The sequence below is a fragment of the Cervus canadensis genome, chromosome 19 (assembly GCF_019320065.1).
Source record: "Cervus canadensis isolate Bull #8, Minnesota chromosome 19, ASM1932006v1, whole genome shotgun sequence".
Taxonomy (NCBI): Eukaryota; Metazoa; Chordata; class Mammalia; order Artiodactyla; family Cervidae; genus Cervus; species Cervus canadensis.
The window spans coordinates 20,590,006-20,614,128 of NC_057404.1; the positions used below are offsets into that span (position 1 = coordinate 20,590,006).

Below are 24,123 nucleotides of genomic sequence, written 5' to 3' on the forward strand. Positions count from 1 at the left end.
AAATCTAAACTGAGTTTTGACTTGGGGTAGTAAATAAAAGCAGTAACAGAGTTTGTTTAGATTTTGGTTTCTTGCCTGAATTCCCTATCTCTGGCAGTAAGGGTGTCCTTCTACCTCCAGATGCAGGGAGTACACCTTTCACATGAGAGATTTTTTAAATTTATTTTTTAATCGGAATATAATTGCTTTGGGCTTCCCAGGAGGCTCAGTGGTAAAGACTCCACCTGCCAAGCAAGAGATATGGGTTCGATCCCTGGGTTGGGACGATTTCCCTAGAGGAGTGCCTGGCAAACCCACTGCAGTATTCTTGCCTGGAGAAGTCCATGGGCAGAGGCGCCTGGTGGGCTGCAGTCCATGGGGTTGCAAAAGAGTCAGACACAACTGAGCAACTAAACAACAACACAACACAACACAGCAACATCATTGCTTTCCAATGTTGTATTCATTTCCGCTCTACGACAATGTGAATCAGCTCTATGTATATGTATGTCCCCTCCCTCTTGAGCTTCGCTCCCACCCCATCCCCACTCCACTGCTCTAGGTCATCACAGAGCACCAGGCTGCGTTCCCTGGGCTATGCAGCCACTTCCCACTCGCTGTTTTACACGTGGCAGTACAAATGTCAATGCTACCCTCAGTTCATCCCATCCTCTCTCTCCCCCTCTGTGTCTACACGTCCATTCCACATGCGAGAGATCTTTTCCTGCTCTCAGGGTGACAGAAAGGAGGGTCAGAGTCCCTCTTGTTAAGGGCCAAGTGTCCCTCTTGGCCATTTCTTAAAGAACTTTGATTCAAAATAATCAGTATGCCGTTGAGGCACATTTGGGTGCAGCCTACTCTGGGCCCGACCGTTAAGGCACCCTGGAGAGTAAACGCTGTACTGTCACTGTGGTGCTCTTTCGGTTAAAGACACTAAGAGAAGTCTAGGCACAAGCCTGAGGCTGCACAGCTCTCAAACCTGGCCCCAGGACACCAGCCCCCAGGCACCAGACTCCAGAACCTGTGAGCTGTTAGCTGGGAAGACAAGAGCAGGCTCCCTCGGGCTTCTGTCCCTGCTCTCATGGCCCCTTTGGGCCTCTTCAGCCAATTGAACATTGAGTGTCAGACCCAACTAGTGATCCAGCTATCACCAACTTGGGCCTCACTTCTTAAAAATAAGTGTTTCATCCAGCCCAGCCCTGAGATTTAATAGCCAATGTTGTATGCACATTAAACACCAAATGATTGTTAACATGTTTATTGAAGCTTAACAGGCATCCAATATATAAAAGCTGGCTCTCTTCTATGGCTGTCAGACCTCAATAAACATGTTTAATAATTAATTGGCATTAAGCAAACATAATTGTGTGATTCTAAATTAAGTGTTCGGCGAAGCGTACTGTGAATGGGAAACCACAGTGGTGTTTTATTACTTAAAGTTTAGGCTGTCAATCTGGCTTTTCACATACAAGGAAAAGCACCCTGCTTTCAAAGCCATGTGGCATGCCGGATGCCTCATGCCAAAAAAAAAAAAGCACAGGCCTTCCTCTTCCTAGACTCTTTGATCTGAAAGTGTTTCTTACTTGGTTAGCTGTTTGTCTTTCATTCACTTGGGGTTCTGAAAGTCCTGAGTCAAGAATTTGTGTTTTCATGTTATCAGCTTTCAGGTGAATTAACCAGTTCTGACATAAACTCCATTCTCCCCCCAGTATAATAGCAAGTAGCCAATGCTTGACACTTGCTGTAGTTACATTCTCTAAAATCACTGCAAACACTGGTTTAGGGAATACGGAACCATTGTTCCTAGGGGAAATAGGAGATTAGGTTCCTCTGAGCCTCTCATCACAACGCTTTGTCACCTGATCAATATATGTTTCACATGTTTCTGTTTAAAGTAACTTTATTTAACTTACATTGTTCGTTCTTTTTCATTGAACTCACAGCCAATAGCACTGTAACTCATGCCTGGATGAAACTTATCTAACACACAGATATTCTCTGCAAGGCACACCATGGCCTGTTGTGCTCAGAAACACCAAGCAACACTCCAGCACAGCTCAGCAGGGCCTTCTTAAACAGCAGAACAGCGAGAGAAAGTACAAAAATGTGAGGGAAGAAAAGGGGCACAAATGAGACCATGAAAAGGACACTTGTTTATAATATGAGCTGAAACAAGAAAGCATAATGATCTTAGCTGGGAACTTTCCTGTGGGACACTTCCCATTATCTGCAACTCTGCATTTGTCTGCCCATATCCACCTACAAGGGCTTCCCAGGTGGCTCAGAGGTAAAGAATCTGCCTGCCAATGCAAGAGATACAGGTTCGATTCCTGGGTTGGGAAGATCCCCCGGAGGAGAAAATGGCAACCCACTCCAGTATTCTTGCCTGGGAAATCCCATGGACAGAGGAGTCTAGTGGGCTATATAGTCCATGGGGTCACAAAGAGTCAGACATGACTTAATGACTGAGCATGCAAGCATCCATCCATGCAAAAGCACCATGAATGCTGAGTCCAAGGCTACAAGTAAATTTGCTTTATGCAGGTACACAAAGACAAAAATCCTTGAGTTTTGAAATGAGAATTCCATCAAACATGGCCATCTGTATACTAAGTGCTGTGTATCCTCTGCTAGGCCTTTCTACAAGCTGTTCCACCTGCCTGTTACATTGTCTGCTGATCCTCATGATGCTTTTGCTCACAGTAATTGCACAATAAATATTTGTGCAGTTCAGCTGACTAATTTTCAAATAAGGACCCCAAATATGTCATAGCCTAAATGTCAAGAATGTGGGAGATTGCCCATCTTAGCAGATTCTTTGCAACATTGTGTTATCATTTTTTTAATCTTTGCTAAGTTTAAAAGAGACCCAGAGTTTTTTCCCCTCACTGCGGTAGGGCTACACAGGATATCCATCTTCAGATGCCCAGCCCTGTATTCCCATTAGCCTTATAGGTGAATGTGTGGACATGTGTGTTTAGGCATGCCTGTACAGAATACAATATGAATTTTTTTAAATTGAATTAATGATATTGGTAAGAAATTTCTTTGTCTTGTGTCCTTCCCCAGTATTTCTTGAAAAGTCTTTTCTTCCAACACTTTCTGCCGAAGTAGGCTTGGGGTTTTGTTGAGATCTATTCATTTTAATTCTCTTTCCCTCTCCCTCTTCTTTTTCTACCAATGGAAAACGCAGCTGTTGAGGATGACAATTGCCAAACAGAGGCTGGGAGATGAAGAAATCGGCGTGCGGCACTTTGCGGCCCATGAGCGTGAGGATTTGGTTCAGCAGCTGGAGAGAGCAAAGGAACAGGTTGTCGTCAGCATCTGTTCAGAGTAGGGGTGGGGGTGGTGTTTACACAGCTGGGCACAACACAGGGAAGAGTAGACAGTGCCCTGTTTCCCCGAGAGTGTGGGGTGCCTGGGATGTGGTCAGAGGAGGAAGAAGGATGCAGTTTGAAGGCATTTACTCCCTCCGTTCTCTGCTAAGTTCTCAAGCAAGCTCTTCTGTTTTTGGCTTCTAGCAGATCTGCTGTCTTACTTTGGGTGTCATTGTTCTGAACATAGCAAGAAACATCCCCCGTACCCAGGATAGACAGGGAGCGAACAAACGTGACAAACTGGCCTTAATTTGCAAGTTTCAGCTGAAATACTGAGCGATGCTTTTTAGTCTAAATCTCAACGGGTACCAAGCCCTCGTTAGGGAGCAGCTTAGAGAGCCTCGACTTTGTTTTTCTTCTCTTACTAAGTGATTTTGAAGAACAGAACAAGATTTCTGGGTCTAGAGTGTTTTGAAAAAGTATGTAGTTGTAAGACACTGGCTGTTGTTACCAGTGTCTGGATTTGCCCTCTCTGAGCCTCTGGCTTTAGGGCAGGCTGCAGCTGGTAAGCCAGAAGGTCTGTGGTTCCAAGCTGCCACGTCTGTCTCATCTTGGATACAGTAAGTGACTGGCTGGAAGTCATCTCCTTGTTTTTAGCTTTCATCATAGTCCAGTGTGTGGCACTTATGGTTTTATAGAAGGTGGCTGGCATTAATAAGCTCTCTAAAAGTCAGTCAGCAAAATAGAAGATCCCCCTCTCTAACCCTAAAGCCTGCAGAACTCCTTAAGTAAGGGCGCTTCCTTTGGTTTCAGATTGAGTCTCTGGAGCATGACCTGCAGGCCTCTGTGGATGAGCTTCAGGATGTTAAAGAAGAGCGGTCTTCCTACCAGGACAAAGTCGAGAGGCTCAACCAGGAGCTGAACCACATCCTGAGCGGCCACGAGAACCGCATCATTGATGTGGACGCCTTGTGTATGGAGAACAGGCAAGTGCGGGCCCTGGCCTGTGGTCACAGGGTGCTGGCCCTCCACTTGCCTGCAGGCTGGCAGTTATTTGCAGCCCTATTTACATTTGATAAAATTGCCTTACAATGAAAGGAAAGTCCCAACTCTAAAGCAATGATATTAATGTTGCCCATTAGTTGTAAAAGTAAGAAGAGAACAAACAAATGCTTACAAGCTATATATGTACAGTCTTTCCCTGCCTTCTCCGGTTGGGTGAGAAGGGTAGGGAACAGTGAAAGCTGCTTGTTATTGCTATCAAGAAGACAGAAAAGAATAAGAAAATAAATTGAGGAATTCCCTTAGCTGTTTCTTTTCCTGGAGGCAAATTTCTGTGTGTGTATGTGACTAACTTAACAGCGTGTCTGGTGTTGCCTCTTCCTGCTTTGCTTCCCAGTGGAATCACCTTAATGAGAATTATTTGAAAACTGTGTTGATAGCCCTTAGGGGATCTCTGCAGAGGGCTGTTCTGAAGTGAGGTTTAGGTGACTTGGGAACATTTGACCTTCACCGCATCCATTTAAGAAGAGGTCACCAAGATGCACTTTACCTCTTTTCAGTGGTGGGAAGGCATTATATGAAAAAGGTATATTCTTCAGGTGTCTGGTTTTCCTTTTTCCCCCTTATGTTTGAGTGTATGATTTTTATTTTGCTCCCAAACTCTTTCTAGTTGTATGTGTTCTTTTCCAGGTACCTTCAAGAGAGATTAAAGCAACTTCATGAAGAGGTCAACCTCTTAAAATCTAACATTGCCAAATACAAGGTAGAAAATTATGACAGTGACGGTGATGATTCACTATTGTACATCTAAATGTCATTCTATTTTAATTCTGCTTTATGTGCCAAAGATATTCTAGTGCTTGCCTGCCCTCCAGATAGTTCAAGAAGAGCTTAAGCTGAGGAACCAGTGAGAATTAAGCCCCCAAGCAGCAAACACAACAAAAAACAGGTTTTGCAAGAGCTCCTTCTATCACCTGAACAGGGCACACAGACCACCAGAATCTGGACGCAACCACTTTACAGCCTCGGTCTATACTAAATTGGATTTCCTCTCCAGTTTTTCTGTACAGAAAGCTTTTTGTTGTTGTTATTATCAGATGATCTTTGTCTCCTAATCATCCATGAGAAAATGATTTCTGAGTGATGAAGAAACAAAGATTGGGAAATCACAATCTAAATGATAATGTTCACGTCATACTGAAAGGATAGAATGTTTAAATTCTCCCCACTGTTATTTAGTCTAATTCCAGCGCCATTAGTTCGATAATATCTATTTCTGCAGATGTTAGTTGTAAGTGTTATAATTAGCAAAATCTCCTGGGTTTCTCTGCTTTGAAAATAGATTGACTTCTCTTCCTGAGGGTGAAGTTTTACAGCCGTCTAGATGCTGGGGAGAGCCATCTCATTTTCCTTACTTTTGACGTTTGCTTTTTTCTCAGAAGTCTCTATGCTGTCCTTCCTTTTCCATTCTGTGGGGGCCACGCTTGAGTTTATACCCATCTATATATACACATAGCTCTTAACATTGTATAATTAATATATAATTAAAAAAACGTGTGTATGCATTCACTTAACATTTATTCAGTTCTTCCACGAAAGTTAAACCCAGCCTCTATCTCATGTCTGTTTGGAAGGGGTTTCCATAACTAGTGACTTCACACATTAGACTGAGTTCTTGTTTCAGATTTGATTTAATTTAACGCATATGCAGTGAGTATCTTCTATATATAGGAGGATGTAATTGCTGTAATTATGCTGGGCACCAACTGAAAAAAAAAAAAAAAAAAAAAACTCTTTACCAGGTCCATAAAAATCAGAACTCTTTGGCAAGGACTCTGAATTTTGAAAGTCAGACCAGCATTTAGAGTTTGCAAAGAGTTCTTGTGTGCTGGAGGGGAGGATGCATCTACCGGAATTAGGTATTTTTCCTTTATTGGCTTTTCTGACAGAGGTTTTTGTTTTCTCGCAATGCTGCTTTAGAATGCTCTTGAGAGACGGAAAAACTCAAAAGGCCAGAGCAAATCCAGTAGCAGTGGTCTGACTGGGGTCCTGTCTGCAAAGCAAGGTAGGGTCATTTTCTGGGAGGGACCATGTGTGATCACAGAATGCTGGTGCTGTGGGTCCACTTCTCCGTTTGTGAATTAGGAACCAAAGTGATCCTTAGAGTGTGCATGCGGGCTTCCTAAGTTACTTCAGTCGTGTCTGGCTCTGTGCGACCCCATGGACTCTAGCCCGCCAGGCTCTCTCTGTCCATGTTGATTCTCCAGGTAAGAATACTGGAGTGGGTTGCCATGCCCTCCTTCAGGGGATCTCCCCAACCCAGAGCTCAAACCTGTGTCTCTTACATCTCCTGTATTCCCAGCACCACTTGGGAAGCCCAATCCTTAGAGTGGTCACCCCCAAACCTCCCCCTGCATCAGCATTGCCTGGAGGGCTTATTAAAACACAGATTACAGGGCCCCACCTGAGAGTTTCCAATTTAGTGGGCCTAGGGTAAGCCCAGAAAGTGTACATTTCTAAAAAGTTGCCAGCTGATGCAATGCTGGTTTGGGTACCCTGCTTGGAGAGCTGCTGCATTAGAGGTTTCTCCAATAACTGAACCCCATCTGTATCTATTCATCTAACTGTACTCTCCTTTCTGGAATGTTTTCCCTTCTGTAATCACCAGGTCAGCATCCCGAAGTGTCTGTTCCATCCTCATTGAGTTTCTCCTTTTCTTGGCCTCTGTGATCAGACTAGAAAGGTCTCCTAGCTACTGAAATCATTTTATCATGGCACACATGCCTTTTTTCAAAGAAGTTTTTATTGATTGCAATCTTGTTCCTCCTTCTTGTCGATTCTGATGAAAAATAATGATCTTCCATGAACAGTCAGGGGAATAAATAGCAGAGCGCTTGCTTCTGACACTTAATATTTGGGGATTCAGTTTCAAACGTGAGCCTCAAGTGGACTGTGCTGGGCTGGCCTCTTTTGGGCTTGTTGGCAATGCAGACCAGCAAGGATCACGTGGTAGTCCTCATAAGAGCTATGGTGAATTTAAAAAAAAAAAAAAAGTGCTGAATTCAGCCTGCCTAATAATCAAGGCACTTTTCCAAGCAACTCCTTTTTTTCCCCCTGAACTAGAAAAGGACACCCTAGAATTATTTTTAAAAAGAAAACTGCAGTACTCTATAGAAATGTGGAGTAGCCCATCTAAGTACAGCTGTGTATACCCTTGATAGCCAAACATCTCTGAATGTTGAGACCCAGTCTTGTCACTGTTGTGGGGAATGCCAGCCAAGCTCAAGCACCCTGGCAGAGCAGTCAGTCAGCCAAACCTTTCTAGAGAAACATTTGGCAACCTGTTACAAAAAGCCTTAAACCAATCCCCTTTGAGCCAATAAGAAATGATTACAGACATAGGCAAGCACTTAGCTTCAAGAAAGTTCTTCTTTGTTAATTATAAGAAAAAAACATTGGAAACAATGTAAATGTTCAGCATAATTAAATAAATTACCAATCCCTGATAGCTCAATTGGTAAAGAATCTGCCTGCAATGCAGGAGACCCCAGTTCAGTTCCCCAGGGAAGATCCTCTGGAGAAGGCATAGGCTACCCACTCCAATATTCTTGGGCTTCTTGGTGGCTCAGCTGGCAAAGAATCAGCTTGCAATCCGGGAGACCTGGGTTTGATCCCTGGGTTGGGAAGATCCCCTAGAGAAGGGAGAGGCTACCTACTCCAGTATTCTGGCCTGGAGAATTCCATGGACTGTACAGTCCACGGGGTCACAAAGAGTCGGACACGACTGAGCGACTTTCACTTTCACATGCATGGGCTACTAAGCAGCCATCACATTTTATATTTTAGTAGATATTCATGATGAGACATAAGGTTAAGTGAAGAAAAGCAGAGCTTTTTCCCATTTTTGAAGAGAAATGTGTGAACTTATGTGTCTACATATAGGCATATAGGAAATGGTATTCAAAGATATATAATGAGAGATTTGTATTATTCCTTTTTTCTCCCTGTCTTGTAGAAATACAAGTGGTGGTTGTCTTTTGGCTTTATCTCGTACTTTTGAAAGACATGGAATACAAAATACATTTTGTATTCTAAATGATCTCTTACAGTATCTCACCACCCACTGAGGGTATCACCCCCGAGGACACCACCCACGAAGGGTACACCGTAAGAAGCTATAATATAAACCAGGAGCTCAGGACTAGAGTTATTGTTATTTGCATGGCTGTGTGGCTCTCAGCTGGGTTTCCCTGGTGGCTCAGCTGGTAAAGAACCCGCCTGCCAGTGAAGGAGACACAAGTGACACAGGTTCAATCCTTGGGTTGGGAAGATCCCCTGGAGAAGGAAATGAAAACCCACTCCAGGATTCTTGCCTGGAGAATTCCATGGACAGAGCAGCCTGGTGGGCTATAGTCTATCGGGCCACAAAGAGTTGAACACAGCTGAGCACACACATGCACACAGCCCAGTTCTCAGCGTAATGCTAGGCATATAACAGGCAGATACTCAAGAAAGAGTGAAGGAGGGTGGCTGAATGAATAGACCTCAAAGAAGGTCACCTTCAGCTAATGGTTTTAATCCATCAGCGCCTTGCTGTTTTGTCCGTGAAATGGGAATAAATAACATTTTCCAGGTTCTTTTTTAAATTTGAAGGCTCAAATGAATTAGTCAGTATGAGCATTTTGGAGTATAAAATGCTAGACAAATGCAAAAGATTTTAACCTTTAAAAAAAAAATGTTGCAAAAGTCCACAAGGATGCCTCCTTTCTATTTAACCCTCACACTGAATTTTATTTCATTTTACTTTTGGCACTTGAAGTGGATTCTTCAATTACAACACAGTAGCACATAGAAGCCAGGAATTGATCCCAGCTTCGTTGTCCAGGAAGAAGTAACATTGGTTTGCATTTGACCATTCCAGAAGGATTTAAGACTGAGTTGTACATTTTATATCCCTCCTAGTTCAGGATCTGTTATCTGAGGATCATGGGTGCAGTCTCCCAGCTACTCCACAGTCCATTTCTGATCTGAAATCTCTGGCAACAGCCCTGTTGGAGACGATCCATGAGAAGAACATGGTCATCCAGCACCAGAGGCAGACCAACAAGTAGGTGGCCAGACCCTCGGGTGCAGGGTGGGCGGGACAGCGGTGGGACGGTGGCTGTCAGCAGGCAACCAGGTGGCAACCAGGTGGGCTGCAAGTCTGAACGGGAGGAGAGGAGAACCCTCGAATCTAGAGGGAAATTTACCTGGACCAGCAAGGAGAGAATACTGGCTATTCCTCACTGAATGCTTATTCTGAGCCACTCACCAAGCCACACATATTGCCCAGCTGATTTTGATGGTATATGTGCCTGGGGAACTTATCATACTGTCCTCAAGTCTCCTCTAGGGGAGACACCTCCTCATGCAATTTTAACCTCACGGCACGGCTTTCTGGCGCTCTGAGAGTAGAAACACCCAAGCATCAACTTACAAGCTTATGGGGCCTGGAACAGAGTCTCATGCCATTTTTTTCCAGATCAGCAAAAAAAAAAAAAAAAGGATGGTGAAAAGGAACAATAGCTAAAAGAGCATGTCTTCTTCTGTTACTATAAACATGTTAACTACATTGGACAAAATCAAGCAAGTTAAAGTGGCATGTAGAGATGACAGAAGCAAAATTGGAAGTGTTCAGAGAATGGTGACTAAACCATAAATCAAAGCCACAAAGGTTGCAAATAGAGCCAGCTTCGAGGACCATCGGCTCATGCAGTCACACACAACGCAGCGCTCAGAAGGTCCCCGCACTTGGTCTAATCCTCTGCAGTCACTATCTTCAAATTCTTGATCGTTTTTTAACAAGAGGGCCCCAAGGTTTCATTTTGCACTGGGCCCTGCAAATTACATAGCTGGTCCTGCTTTTATGACCTATGCGTGGAAGCAAAATTTAAGTATGCTGTGTAGGAGCAGCTTCCCAAAGACTGGGCTTCCAGCAAGAACGGGGAGCAGTCAGGGAACTGGGGGCCTGGCGGGGTGGGGGTTTGCAAGGAGAGAGGCAACCGTGAAATGATGGAGAGTATTGTAAAAACAAAATAGCAAAAAGAGAGGCCGGGAGTGAAGGGAAGATAGCGCAGGAGATTAAGATATATATAAAAGAAGGCGAAGAGCAGTGGAGGGAGTCTGGGCAATCTCAGAGGGATGACAAGGGTGATTTATTGACAGAAGAAGTTTTTTAAAATTCTTTTAAAAGAAATATTAACCAAGGACTGAAACAGCCAGATGCTAAAATGGAGATGCTCCTCAGGGGAGGACGAAGAAATGGGGATCTCCTCAAATAGGTACGAGGTCTGTTTTATTCCGCAGCTGGTGGTGGTCCCAGGAGCCTTCTCTGTCCTCACCAGCTCCCTATAAAGCATCCACAGGGGCTCTTTCAAACCTCCTCAGGTCTTCTCAACCCTCATTTGTTCTCAGCAGGTAACCTCAGCTTCTCTTTTACTGAGAAATCAAAGCCTGCCTATCAAGAGCCCGGAGGCTCACTGCTCCCCAGTGTCTTCCACCCTCTCCCTCTGGTCTCTGGGAAACACACTGACCCACCAACCTATTGGTCCTCACCCTCCTCCCTCCTCTGGGGCCTGGCTCTCCTGTGACATCCTCTTTCAACCTTTTCAATTTCTGCCCCTCCTGCTGCTTATGCATCTTCACCCAGAAACTTCCCAGATCTTCATAAACATCCGCCCCCAAAGGGTTCCTGTGAATCCCTTTCACCTCCAATCTTTGTGAATAAGAGGCCACCTTTACTTCTTCATCAACCACCTCCCAAATGTGTGTTCTGGGGGGGCACCTATGGTAGAATTACTTGAAGGGGGTGATTGTTTAGAAATGCAGATTTGGGGGGGTTCTGGAAGGAATGTCGGGATTCTGAATTTTAGCAGGTGCCCAGTGATGCCAGGGGCAGGCTTGAACACCTCCCAAGACCTCTTCTGAATTTTCCATAGCAATCTTCCTGTGAGGGTCACCAGTACCCCCAAACCTCACTTTCTGAGTCTCTTTCTTCTATGATTTCTCTTCATCCCAATTCCCATCTTGAAAGCCATCTTCTTGGATTCCTTCTGCTCTCTCTGCTGCCTCGTTCCCTGTCCCTTCTCCTCTTCCCCTCCTTCCACCCCAGGCCTCTTCCTCCTCTTCCTGTCTTCTCTGATCTTCCATCTTCTTACCCCCACTCAGGGGACCTGTCTTTGCTTCCTGTCGTCTGCAGACCCTTCTTAGAACTCTTGTCACCTTGCCGTCAAGAGCAAGACCGACATTTCCGGCTGCTCAGTACAGTTTCTCCTGAATTTCAGCTCCTAAGGTTCAATGAGTCTAGAGTTTGGAGCACCCATTCCTTAGTATGTTTTAGTATCCTTTAAAATGCTTGTGCCCTTTGACCCAAAGGGTCAGTTTCTAGAAATGTATCTGAAAGAAACAAATCAGAACGATGCTCTAAGATTTATCCATGAGGTGGTTCACTGTAGATTCATTTATAAGAGTGGAAACAACAACAAGAAAAAGAGTGGAAACAACCAGAATATTTTTAAATTGGAGAAGGGTAGCATGTGTACATGCTAAGTCGCTTCAGTCGTGTCCAACTTTTTGTGACCCTGTGGACCTTAGCCCACCAGGCTCCTCTGTCCATGGAATTTTCCTGGCAAGGATACTGGAGTGGACTGCCATGCCCTCCTCCAGGGGATCTTCCAGACCCAAGGATCGAAGCTGCATTTCCTGTGGCTCTTGCATGGCAGGTGAATTCTTTACTGCTGGGCCACTGGGGAAGCCCTGGAGAATGGTTATCATTATAGTAAATCCATAAGGCAGAATATTATGCAGCCCCTTAAAGAGTGACTTGAAGAATATTTAACATGTTCTGCCCACCATCCTAGTGCCTAGGTTTGACGAACTTCCACATCACTTGGGTTGCAGCTGTCCCAAGGCCAGAATGTTTGTCCATTTTGGTCACTGTTCTCTCCAGTACGTTGGACAGTGCTAGGCCCGCAATGGGTGCTTGTAATTATTTGATGATGAATGGATGATTGACTGGTCTAACCCTTTATTCCTCTTCCCTTAATACTCATGTGAAAATGGGCATTAAGTTTTATGGTTTTCAGGCATGTGTTCATTTACTCAACATATATTTCCTGAATGCTTGCCAGGGCCCTTCTGTGTTCATCTCCTACCTGCTCCCTCTGCTTGCTCCCCACCAGACCATTCATTATCTTGTCCTTAGGAAGATCCTCCCATGAACCCTCTATCCTCAGACCCCCACCCACCTCCTCCGCCATTTAGCTGGGCACGCTACCTGCCAACCTCGATGCTGACCACAGTGCAAGCCTCCACCGAAAAGCCCCGCTGAGTCCCACCGCCTGCCAAACTCAGCGTTCCCAAGCTGCTGGCTGACACTCCCACCTCCTGTGATGGACTGATTTCCTTATACATGCCCACCATACCCCACTGCAACCGCACACATCTCCAGGTTTCATGGGCCCTCACTTTCTATTGAGAAAGGTAGACATTTTCATTTTGCAGGCTGTTTCCTTAATGCAGCTTTTTGTTTTTAACTGTTATTTAATCATTTTGAACCATCTGATTCATATTTTAAAAGGTTAAACAACAATATATCTCCAAACCAATGTCTCTCAGCCACCCAATCCACCCTCCTGGAGGAAACCACAGTTCCTCATTTTTTATGTATCCTCTCCAAGGATACATATATAAGCAAATGTATAATGCATTTATATAGACACACATCAATACTCATATATCTTATATACATATAGATTTTCTTTTTTCTCTCTTTTTATTTTTTTGCAAATGGTAGCTAGTATTCATCAAAAAAAGTTTTTTTCACTGTCTTCCACCTTGCTTTTTTCTCATAACAATAGGTCTTGAAGACTGCCTCATATCAGTACATTAAGTACCTAATGTGCCATTTTTAATACTTCAAGGGTCTTAAGTTTCATACTTTCAATAAATGTTTTATTTGGGGGTATGCAAAAAACAAATTATATAACAGATGGAATGGGGGCTAAGAATAAAGTGTGAATTTGGTCTGCTTGCTCTTATCCCCCTTGGTTTAGCCTTTTGTAACTCAATTGTAACAATGGCTTTGTTGAGGTGGAGCATTAGAAGTAGGAATGAATGCAGGTGTTCTGTTCTGTAAGAGTGTGCGCCCCCTACTGGTTTTCCACTGCCTGGCACTTACCCCTTCTACCCCTTGCCCATCCCCATCCTCCTGTCCCTTAAGGCGAAGAAGGCCCAATGAGAGCCATCTTGACAAACTGATGAATAAACCTAGGACTTTATCATTTGAGAGCATATTCAATTAATAAGCATTTTGCTTGAGGTACTTGTTGCGAGTTTGCAGCTGTCCAGCTATTATTAAAGAAGGGATGGGGTTTGTGTGTCTTACAAACAGGTTAATGATGAAGGGGCAAATATTAAGAGCATGTCTCATGGAACACCACCTTCTGTTCTCCAGCCCTTCCCAACGAGCCCTCGCTCCGCCAGGGGTGGGGTGCTGGCAGCAGTGGTTTAGACATGAGGTCATCCTGGCCTTTCTCCACCCTCTGTGCTTTGCCTAAAACTCTTCACTGCTCTCTCCCTTTCCTGGCCAATGCTAAGTAGCCTGGAAGTTCAAGATCTTGGAAGCAGCAGGAGCTGTCCTGGATCAGAGCAAAGATTCAAAAGAAGATCTCCTGGGGTGAAGGTGGGGGGCAAGGTTATCTGCAGTTTGTGTGGGGCCATTGCCAGCTCTTTCTCTTTAAAGGATCAGGCTCCCCCCAAGAACCCTCACTCAGGATTCCTGCTTCCCATGTTGTCCAGAGAGAAAGGACAGAGGCAAAGTGGTGGCTAGTTCCTGAGTTAGTTCTGTCTTTTGCAGATTCTCTGGGCTGCCCTGGTGGCTCAGAGATGGTAAAGAATCTGCCTACAGTACAGGAGACCTGGGTTCAATCCCTGGGTTGGGAAGATCCCCTGGAGCAGGGAATGGCTCCCCACTTCAGTATTCTTGCCTGAAGAATTCCATGGACAGAGGAGCCTGGCAGGCAACAGTCCATGGGGTCACAAAGAGTTGGACAAGACTAAGTGACTAACACACACATGGTGTTTTACTATCAGAAACCACTACTGAAAATCCTATCTAGAAGCCCAGTGTCTTGAAGTTTTTTCTAGACTACTAGGTAGACATATGCTAAAATTTTCCCTATTCTAAAACAAGCCACAGCTAAATAAAAACTTTATTTTAAACACCCCCCACCCCCACATCTTACAAAGAAAAAAATCCTCTCTCAAGCCTGTTTATGCCTCAAGCTACTGCCCTGACTGTCTCCTTGGATTCCCTGCTAAACTACTTGAAGAGTCATCTATATTCACCGCTTCAGCTTTCTCATAGGCTGCTTTTCCAACCCTGTCACTTGGATTCTGGATTTCACCCCTTCCTCTGTCTTGTAACAGCTCTCTCAAGGGTCGGGCACACCTTCTCAGGGGCCTTTTTCATCCTGTGTGACCACCTTCTAGAATAAGATGATACAGACTATGCCACCTGACCTGGAACCTTCTCTCCCTTCCCCACGTGGCCCTGGTGCTCCTGTTCCCTTTCCACCTGTGTTCCTCTGGTCCTGTCTTGCTTTATGCAGGTGGTGCTGTGGTCCCCAGTTCTTCTGACTTCTCTCTTCCTGTTGGAGAGTAGACCTGCCCCCAGCATACACTCTCATCCTTGCACTCCGGGATCTTCCTGTCTCCCCAAGATGTCCATCTGTCTCCTCAGGTATCCCAAGGTCACCTCGTCCTCTAACACTCTGTTCCTTTCGCTTCCTCCATCCCCACTGGCTCTTGTGGGATATAGCTTCTCATCTTTGTTCCTTACAGCCTCAATAATTGTTGAATTGGTTGAACTTCACTGAATGGACCCTGTTTTTACTTCTACTGTCTCCATCTGTGTGTCCTGCCAGCTATGAAGACTCTGATAAGCCTCTCCTCTCCCTGGGCTGTGTTACATCACATTCAGTGGACCACCTGCTGTATCTGTTCAGTGTGAAGCCAACTAGAAGACCGTCTGTCATTTGAAGCATCTTAGGTTATATTTTGCAGGTCCAGCTGTGGCTGCAGCCATATTTCAGTTATGCATAGTTTCAAAGAGAACTTGCTTTAGGCCTGTGAATGCTGGTTTTCTAGTGTTATTAGGGTGTTATTGGTTAAGAACGTGCACTTGGGAGGCAAAGGTTAATCTACCTGAGGCATAGGTTAAAAATCCATACTCGTCACCAGCTGAGTCCAGCATGTGGTTTTAGTTACGCTGACTAGTTTCTATGCCTCTGTTTTCTAATGGGAGTAGAGGGTGCTGGGTTGGGAAAAACAGATTTGAGATGAACTGTGTGTCTTTAGACAAACTGCTTCACCTCTCTGTTTGTTAGGACCCACATGTATAAAAGGAGGATAAAAATACAGTCTACACTGCAGAGTTTTGTCAGGTCAGAGAAGAAAGTGTACTTTTGGTAGATGTTTGGCATGCACTCTGACTCAGACCTGGGATTCAGGAAAGATTAATTGCTGTTTGTGTTAACCATAGAATAGTTGTTATTGTTACTGATGATGTTATTGTTGCCATTACTACTACTTCAACTTCTACTGGGTCCATTTTACTACCTCCAGCCCTGCATCAGATGCCTGTGTCAGGCTAAAGAAAAAAGCAGTCAGCACCGACAAACTAAGGCAAGATCCCTGAGAGTAGGTTGTTCCAGACAGCAGATTCACATCAGCACATTTCTGGGAGACGTGGCTGCGTTATCCAAGAACATCAGGAAAAATACAACCAAATGTCTCTTCACCACGCCTTTGAGCATTGCCCTGATGGCATCTTTCATTGAACACAGAAGAGTTAAGCCTTATCTTTTGTTTCCAAGAAGCAGCCACATACAGGTGATCTGATCATTCTAAGAAGCAGGCATCAGCTTGAACACCAATGTGATTGCATCTCAAACCCATCAGCTGGTGAAAAGGGAGCTCGGATCAGAAGGTCTGAGCAAAATATTGAAAGCGAGATTACGAAGAAAAGTGTTTATTGAGGGGTCAGAGACATGAAAGCCGAATAGACCCAACAAATGGAGTGAAAATTGAAAGTAATTGATAAAGACTATGCAGAATTTAAGACTTAAGGAAAAGAAGAAAAGAAAAAAGCTCTAAGTACCTAGATGAACAAAACCGCATAGAGTCATGTCAAGGAGTTTTCTGTGAACTCAAAGGGAATATTAAGAGTCAATTCAGGTAAAATGAGGATGCATTTGAAGCAATATACATATATGCAGATATATACATTCAGATCTTGGTATGTATGTGGGTGTGTGCATCTATGTCTGGAATGTAAAGAAGTATAGAACAATTCTGGCATTCTGGTTTCTCCTGCTGAAAGAATTTGAAACATTGCTATTAAGGTGATTTCCACATCATTTTAGCACAGCAGTGCCAAGAAAATCCCCCAAAGATAAAGACTGGTTTTTCAATTTCCAAGCCAATGAAAAGTGATTGAAGTTTCAGATGACTATCACATCATTTCCCAACTATATTTAATTTTGTGTAGCGTGAAGGAAGGGAAATATGTGGCCACATTTAGGTCTCTTCATGCATAGAGACAAAGTTCAGCTTCCAAGTAGACAGAGTAATCTGTTAAAATACACATTCAAGATCTTATACATCATAGTGAATCAGAATAGTCATCTTGGAAAGCAGTGTAATTATTTTAGTGATTCTATAATTTCTGAAAGTTTTTCAAATGCCTATTTTTTAATTCCAGAGATAATTACAAGCTATGAAAAAAAGGATTTATTTAATGAAATATATTTATTGAGCACCTACTATCTACCAGGTATTATGCTAGATATCAAGGATATGGCCATTTGTAAGCCATAGGTTAGGTCTAAGAAGGTGGATATTATTTTATTGACTCGAAGTAACATCACCAAGCATGTTCTTTCATCTTATTTGTTAGACTTGGTTACTTCTAAAACTCAGATCCACCCTCAAAGAGTCAAGTTGTGATACTTGTAAGGGTATTCAAAATTAAGTGTCATCTTTAGCCACAAGGAATTCCCAAACAGAAATGATATAAGATGCCTGGGTAATGATAGAATCATTGTTTGGCTTCCCAGCTACCTTTGTGGGAGAAGATTCACGTGAATGGCAACACTATAGTAAGGTTTAAATCATTTTAAATTATTCACTTTATATTTTCATATGTACTTTCAGTAGAGTCTGTGTATGTTTAGCATGTGGGTGTGTGCTCACACACACACACACACACACACACTGTTTTTAGCATGTGTCTTAAGTCTCAAAACATTTTCTCTCTACTAGGGCATCACCAGCCTTCGCAGATAGCCTGCTCACAGCCCTGAGAGCTGATAAGACAGATGCTCATTGATCTGTCATTTGCCATTTTTCTCCCCTTTTCCAGAATCCTAGGGAATCGGGTGGCTGAACTGGAGAAAAAATTAAGAACTCTGGAAGTTTCTGGTTTGTGGAGTCTCCCAGGTAAGCAGAACTTTATAAAAATTTTTTTTTCTGAAAATTTGCAGAGCAGACTTTACCTTTTTAATGTTCTTTTATTTGAAGATTATTGCTGAGACGTGTACAAGTGTTTGAAATTAAAAGCCATCATTTTGGAGGAAATCAGAAAAAAACTAATAAATATACAAAGTGAACTATGAAGTTTGCTAATCTGAATTCTGAAATTGTCATTGTATATGTCTGTATGTATGTTATTTTTAACTTTTGTGAGTATGGTAAATTGCTTCATTTTTTTTCCCTGTAGGTGTATTATAGAGATGTGTTCAGTTTAATCATCACCCCTAAAAAGGAATATAAGGACTCACAAAAATTTATTCTATTTAATCATTCATTCTAAAAATGAATGTATGAACTTACAAAGACGTGTTCAATTTAATCATCAGTCTTAAAATTGAATATAAGAACGAACAATTGTTCTAACCCAAATGCGCTTTACAACCTTCTTCCCTCTTCCCTCATTCCATTTGCTACAAAGCTTGAAAATAAAAATTTCTGCTGTAGATTTTTTTTCCGCAGTGGTGTAGGGTGTGAAGAAACCTGATGTTTCACATTAATTAGCTATATTTATCCCGTTTGTCTTGGTAAAATACCCCCCTTCATGAGACCCCCATCAGCTTTCTTCTTTCTCTCTACATTCTCCAGAAACTTGTATTTATCATTTTCTACCACCTCCTCTTTCCCTGGAAGCAATGTTGTACATATATTTTTAGTTACTTAACCTTTCTGCACAAACCCTTCTCTACCCTTGAATCATATCCGTTGCTTCCTTGTAATGTATGAGAAATGAACATTGCCACAGGGACATGGACAAAACCACATGTTTTCTTAATGTAAATCTGAATAGCCGCCTCAGGTTGCCTGGAAGTGTATTGCATAAATTGCAATTTTTAGTAGAGATTCCTTGAACTTGACGTCAGAAAACCTAACAGACCTAATTAGTGCCAAGTGCCATCCTGGGGATTTGAATGATCCATTTTGCACAAGAATCTTTTGATGCATTTAAAACCTTATCTCCTTTGAAGGCCTTTCTTTTATTGCATTGAATTTCAACACAGTCAGGCAAATTTATCGTTTATTTGTGCAGTCGGATTGCTATTTCTGTGCATGTTCTAGCGTTTGGATTTTTTTTTTTTCCTCTCCAAATAACTTAGTGAGATTTCACAATGTTTTATTTCTACAACTTATGTAAAAAGATGGAAGTCGAATAAATGAAAGAATGCTGAGAATTTCCTATCTCTGCCGTTGTTTGGTCTAGGTTAGAATGGCTATTATGCAATAACAATTGTTTCTTTGCCTTTTTTTTTTTTCTCCTGCTGCCTGAAGGCCTGAGCTACAATGTTTCCATAGGATTTGGGAGTATGTTCTTTTTGAAATATCTGTGTTTGTGGCTAATAGCAGTGCATTAATATCATTCCTGCATGTAAATAAATAGAAATGCATTCTCTTTGTATCCTTGCACTTTTCTGATTAGAATAGTCAATTGAAATAGAGAATTCAATTAGCACAAAGCAAATATTAAATGGTAGCATTTGCTTGGAGGGCAGCGACTGAATGAATTTTATGCCCCAGCCTATTTGTTCTAATCTCTGGCCTCCACATGGGTACAAAGTGGGAGTGTCGAAAAAAAGAATAGCAATTCCCCCGATCTGACACCGTTTATGTGACTGTGATAGCACTGCCCTGATGCAGTAATAAAGGATGTTACAACGAGGCATCACCTCACGATCATTTTCAAACCATGGTGGGGGGAGAGGGGCCTCTTTCTGTGCAAATTAGACCAGTCCCTTCTATCCGCTCATCATTGTATGGTCTCCATTTAAGTTCTAATAACCAAGCAAGAGGAAGTATGTTACTTTTTTTCTTCTCCTCTTCCTCTTCTTCCTTCCTCCTCTTCCTTCCTCCACTTCCTTTTTCTCTTCTTCTTCCACTTTTCTCTTCTTCCTCTTCCTCTTTCGCTAAGTAAGGGAATATCTACTATTTCAGGCAAGTAGAGGGGATTGAGAGCCAGTGGTTTCAGAGAATTGCTAGCTCTCAGTTATTTAGCAGTCTTGAAAGGAGCTATGTCTCCTCCAACAGATCAGTCCATAACATGTTGATACTTTCTGAGTATCAACTTTGTGAATTCAGCCCTGTACCAGGCATTCTAGACATGCCCCTTGCCCCCTCCAAGAATCAACAGTCCCACTGCTGCTGCTGCTAAGTCGCTTCAGTCGTGTCCAACTCTGTGCGACCCCATAGACGGCAGCCCACCAGGCTCCTCTGTCCCCAGGATTCTCCAGGCAAGAACACTGGAGTGGGTTGCCATTTCCTTCTCCAATGCAGGCATGCATGCCAAGTCACTTCAGTCATGTCTGACTCTGTGCAACCCTATGGACAGCAGCCCACCAGGCTCCGCTGTCCACAGGATTCTCTAGGCAAGAATGCTGGAGTGGGTAGAAAAGTGTGATGAATATGTATCATGCGGTGAAAGGAAAACACAAAATGATACATAAGTGTCAATGAAGTAATAAAGATGATAATGTGTGAGGGAATAATGTGACAAGTCATTGAATGCTGGACCTGGAATGACAGTTGAGAGCAAAAAGTTCAAGGATGACAAATACTTGGTATATATTAACACAGCATCATTTCCGTGCCAGTGGCAGACATGGCTAATCAATCACATCGCCCTTCCTTGCTCATCTCACATGTGGCCCTCAAAACAGTCTTTCACATTGGCTCTCCAGGAAGCTACTTCCTGGTCAGAGTTGCCGTGTGAGAGAAAACCTTCTTCCCTTTCATGAACTAGTCTGATCCCCTCGTTTTAAGGAAACAGAAATTTCCATGAGGAAACAGAAATTCAAGAAGTTGGGTGATACCTAAGGCCACAGAGGCTGAACTCAGGTGTTCAGATCTTCATTTCAGTGCTCCACCTGCACTGGGAAAGTATAGTTCAGGAAAGAGAGACACAGAAGGTAGGAGGCTGGCAGGTGGGAGAGTGAGGGAGGGTAGGGAGTGTAGATCAGATCAGCTGGGGACTGGTTCTCAAAGTGAGCTGAACTGGAGAAGAAAGATTCAGAAGCTGTAACAATCTCTCCCAAGACTCTAAAGGACTATGGTGAAGAAGGCCACCTCTCATGACTATAAGGCAGAATTTCTCTTGGCCTTGGAGCATGCTCTGATTTCTGTTTGACTCTCTTCTCCCTCCCTCCTCACTGTCTCAGCCAACAATATACAGCTCTTGGTGGTGTTGGATAGAGTTGGGGCAAATGTGTGATCTTGCCGGGAAGCAGGCAAGTCTGACAGATGTCACAGCCCGTGTGGAGAAATCATCTGGAAAGCAGCAAGTACTCCAGACTGTTTAACGGTCCCTGAGAGGTGGGGGAGATGCAGGGCTCTGTAGAGAAAGCCAGAGGGTGAGCTGGTGGGCCTTGCTCTTCAGGACGGAATGACCCTCCACTCTCCCCAGCCCCCTATCTGTAAGCCGCCTTCTCCCAGTGGTTTGCTGGCATCTGCAGGTGAGAATGATGCTTGGAAGGGGCGGAGGGCAGGCGCTGAGAGAAGGTTTCCTGGATGTGCTTGTGCCCCGAAAAGAAACACTGAAAACCAGAAAAAAAAAGTCTGGCAAGAGCAGAGCCTGGCTCTTTGAGCTTTTTATTTGAATTCTCTATTTTCCACTCTCAACATCAGTCTGAGGAGGAAAATGTGCATTCTGAAAGTAACTGGCACATTTTGGAGAAAGGAAGGAGTGCTGTTGTGTTATAGGGAATCAGGGGGGCTTCTGGAAACTCAAACACCAGTTGAACAGAAGGGCCTGTGTGACCTGTGTTGATTGTGGTTTGAATCTAGTTCGTAGATAGTGCACACCCCATCCCCCAAGGACCAAAATGGGGCTAGGAGACAGCAGACCATCAGATTAGAGTTCAATATAGTCAATACAGAGAGAGTCTGGGCTTAGAAACAACAGAACTGAGAGCCTTCTAAGGAGGGTCTTTGAAAATGTTTTGCAAAAACCAAATCTTGACATTTTAGCATCAGATAAGGAGTAATCTTTGCAGGTGGGGATTTCAGAAGGTGTTTATCTTCTCCTCCAACCCCTACTTTGATTAGATATGGATTAATTTATGGACAAATGGTGGTTTCTGTTTCCCTCGTCTGCATGCCTGTTGCTTAGATTCTTGCAGAAGTTTAGAGCTTCCCAGGTGGTTCAGTGGTAAAGAATCTACCTGCCAATATAGGAGATGCAAGAGATGCAGGTTTGATTGCTGGGCTGAGAAGATCCCTTGGAGGAGGCATGGCAACTCACTCCAGTATTCTTGCCTGGAGAATTCCATGGACCGAAAAGCCTGGTAGGCTACAGTCTGTGGGGTCACAAAGAGTCAGACGTGACTGAGCACACCCACACACACACCCCCCCCCCAGCATTTTTGAGGAGCCATTGTGGAGTGGATAATTCACTGTGATTGAAGAGGGCCAGGGAGTCATTCGGCCCTAGAGGATTCCTCACAATGGGAAGGCACGAGACTCTCCCTCCCACTGCCTTTACTCACTGGGCTGCAGCCAGCTCCCAGCTCCGCCCACATTCTGATTCCTCGACCACAGGACAGAGCGGACTCGGAAGGCTTGTTGGGGCAGAGGATAGAGTGTGCCTCTGCTGCCAGCGTGTCTGCTGGGAAGATGGAACAGGAATTGTAATTCTGCCCCTAGCTTAGGACAGTGACTGTTGCCTTGTTGAAGAGAAACAAAAGGAGCCCACCTGAGACATCTGGTATGGCTTCATAACAACCATTATCTCCTCATGGTGTTTCCAGATTGTATCTTTGCAACACAAGGGGAGACCTAACTGGATCGACTTTGTCCTGTTGTTGTTCAGTTGCTCAGTTGTGTCTGACTCTTTGCACCCCTATGGATTGCAGCACGCCAGGCTTCCCCGTCTGTCACCAGCTCGTGGAGCTTACTCAAACTCAAGTGCATTGAGTCGGTGATGCCATCTCATCCTCTGTCGTCCCCTTCTCCTCCTGCCTTCAATCTTTTCCAGCATCAGGGTCTTTTCCAATGAATCAGTTCTTCGTATCAGGTGGCCAAAGTATTGGAGTTTCAGCTTCAGCATTAGTCCTTCCAATGAATATTCAGGATTGATTTCCTTTAGGATAAACTGGTTGGATCTCCTTGCAGTCCAAGGGACTCAAATGTCTTCTCCAACACCACAGTTCAAAAGCATCAATTCTTTGGCACTCAGCTTTCTTTATAGTCCAACTCTCACATCCCTACATGACTACTGGAAAAACCATAGCTTTGACTGGATGGGCCTTTATTGGCAAAATGATGTCTGTGCTTTTTAATACACTCTCTAGCTTTGTCATAGCTTCATCCTGAGAGCCTCTTAAAATATCCAGAGCTTCAGCTCAGTGGTTCTCCTTGGGAAACCTCTCCAGATTGTGGTCCTAAAGATTCTGGATTTCTTTCAACTTGAGACAATATCTGTCCTTGTGGAGAACTTCAGGGTCAGTTCCTATCAGATTTCTCTTCTTCTGGGATGACCCTCATGAAGCAGAAGCCTGAAAGTGATGGCTGCTAATAACAAGCTCCATCTGCCTGAGGCAGCTGCAGGCATCCATACCCACCAATTAAACATCAGGATTCCTAAGAATGCATCAACCATTTATTCACAGTTATCAGCTGTTTATGAAGCACCTGCCATATGCCAAACTCTCTACTAGTCTTGGAAATCAAGTTAATAAGATTACATGCATGGCCAACAGGGAGGGTGGTATTATAAACAAGGTACAGGCCAAGGTTCACCTCGTTCTCCAAGGCAGTGGACATCTTGACCCAAATACCATTCTGTGCTCCACCAAACCTGAGTAGAATCACAGAACTTTAGAGCCTCTGATTTGAGCCCCAGAGACATTCAGTGACTTGGCTTCAGATAAGGTTTCATTCAAAGTCAGACAGCTGAGGCTGGAGCATGGGCTAGGCCATGGCCCTGGGGTTCACTGTTGGCATGGTGGTACCCACCAAGAGAATCTTCGGGGTTCTTGGGCAGGAGCTGGAGATCAAATCCTCCCTCACCTGACCATGGGGTAGCATCACCTTCTGTGCACGTGTTTTGGGTCCATGTGTCTATGCTCATCAAGCTCACATTTCAAAGCCACACGTCCCTGCTCCTCACCTTCATACCTTGCCATGGCCTCAAAAATAGAGTTGTAATGGTTTCCCTTTCCTCTTCCTCTTCATCTCAGGCTTTCTCTGCCCACTTAGGGAGCTCATA

The 24,123-nt window shown here is 43.8% G+C and overlaps 1 protein-coding gene across 4 annotated transcripts in view; it reads left to right on the top strand.

Annotated features, from left to right (window-relative positions):
- Positions 1 to 24,123, top strand: part of CCDC149 (coiled-coil domain containing 149) — a 134,918-nt gene that overhangs the window by 82,973 nt on the left and 27,822 nt on the right. For 3 of the 4 annotated variants that reach the window (XM_043438277.1, XM_043438278.1, XM_043438276.1), the window contains exons 5-10: positions 3,173 to 3,289; positions 4,110 to 4,282; positions 4,989 to 5,061; positions 6,279 to 6,363; positions 9,261 to 9,405; positions 17,761 to 17,837. In XM_043438277.1, coding sequence (XP_043294212.1) covers positions 3,173 to 3,289; positions 4,110 to 4,282; positions 4,989 to 5,061; positions 6,279 to 6,363; positions 9,261 to 9,405; positions 17,761 to 17,837 — 670 coding nt within the window. Of the gene's footprint in view, positions 1 to 3,172; positions 3,290 to 4,109; positions 4,283 to 4,988; positions 5,062 to 6,278; positions 6,364 to 9,260; positions 9,406 to 17,760; positions 17,838 to 19,196; positions 19,322 to 24,123 lie in introns of those variants that run through there. The other variant, XM_043438279.1, reaches the window with a different exon arrangement.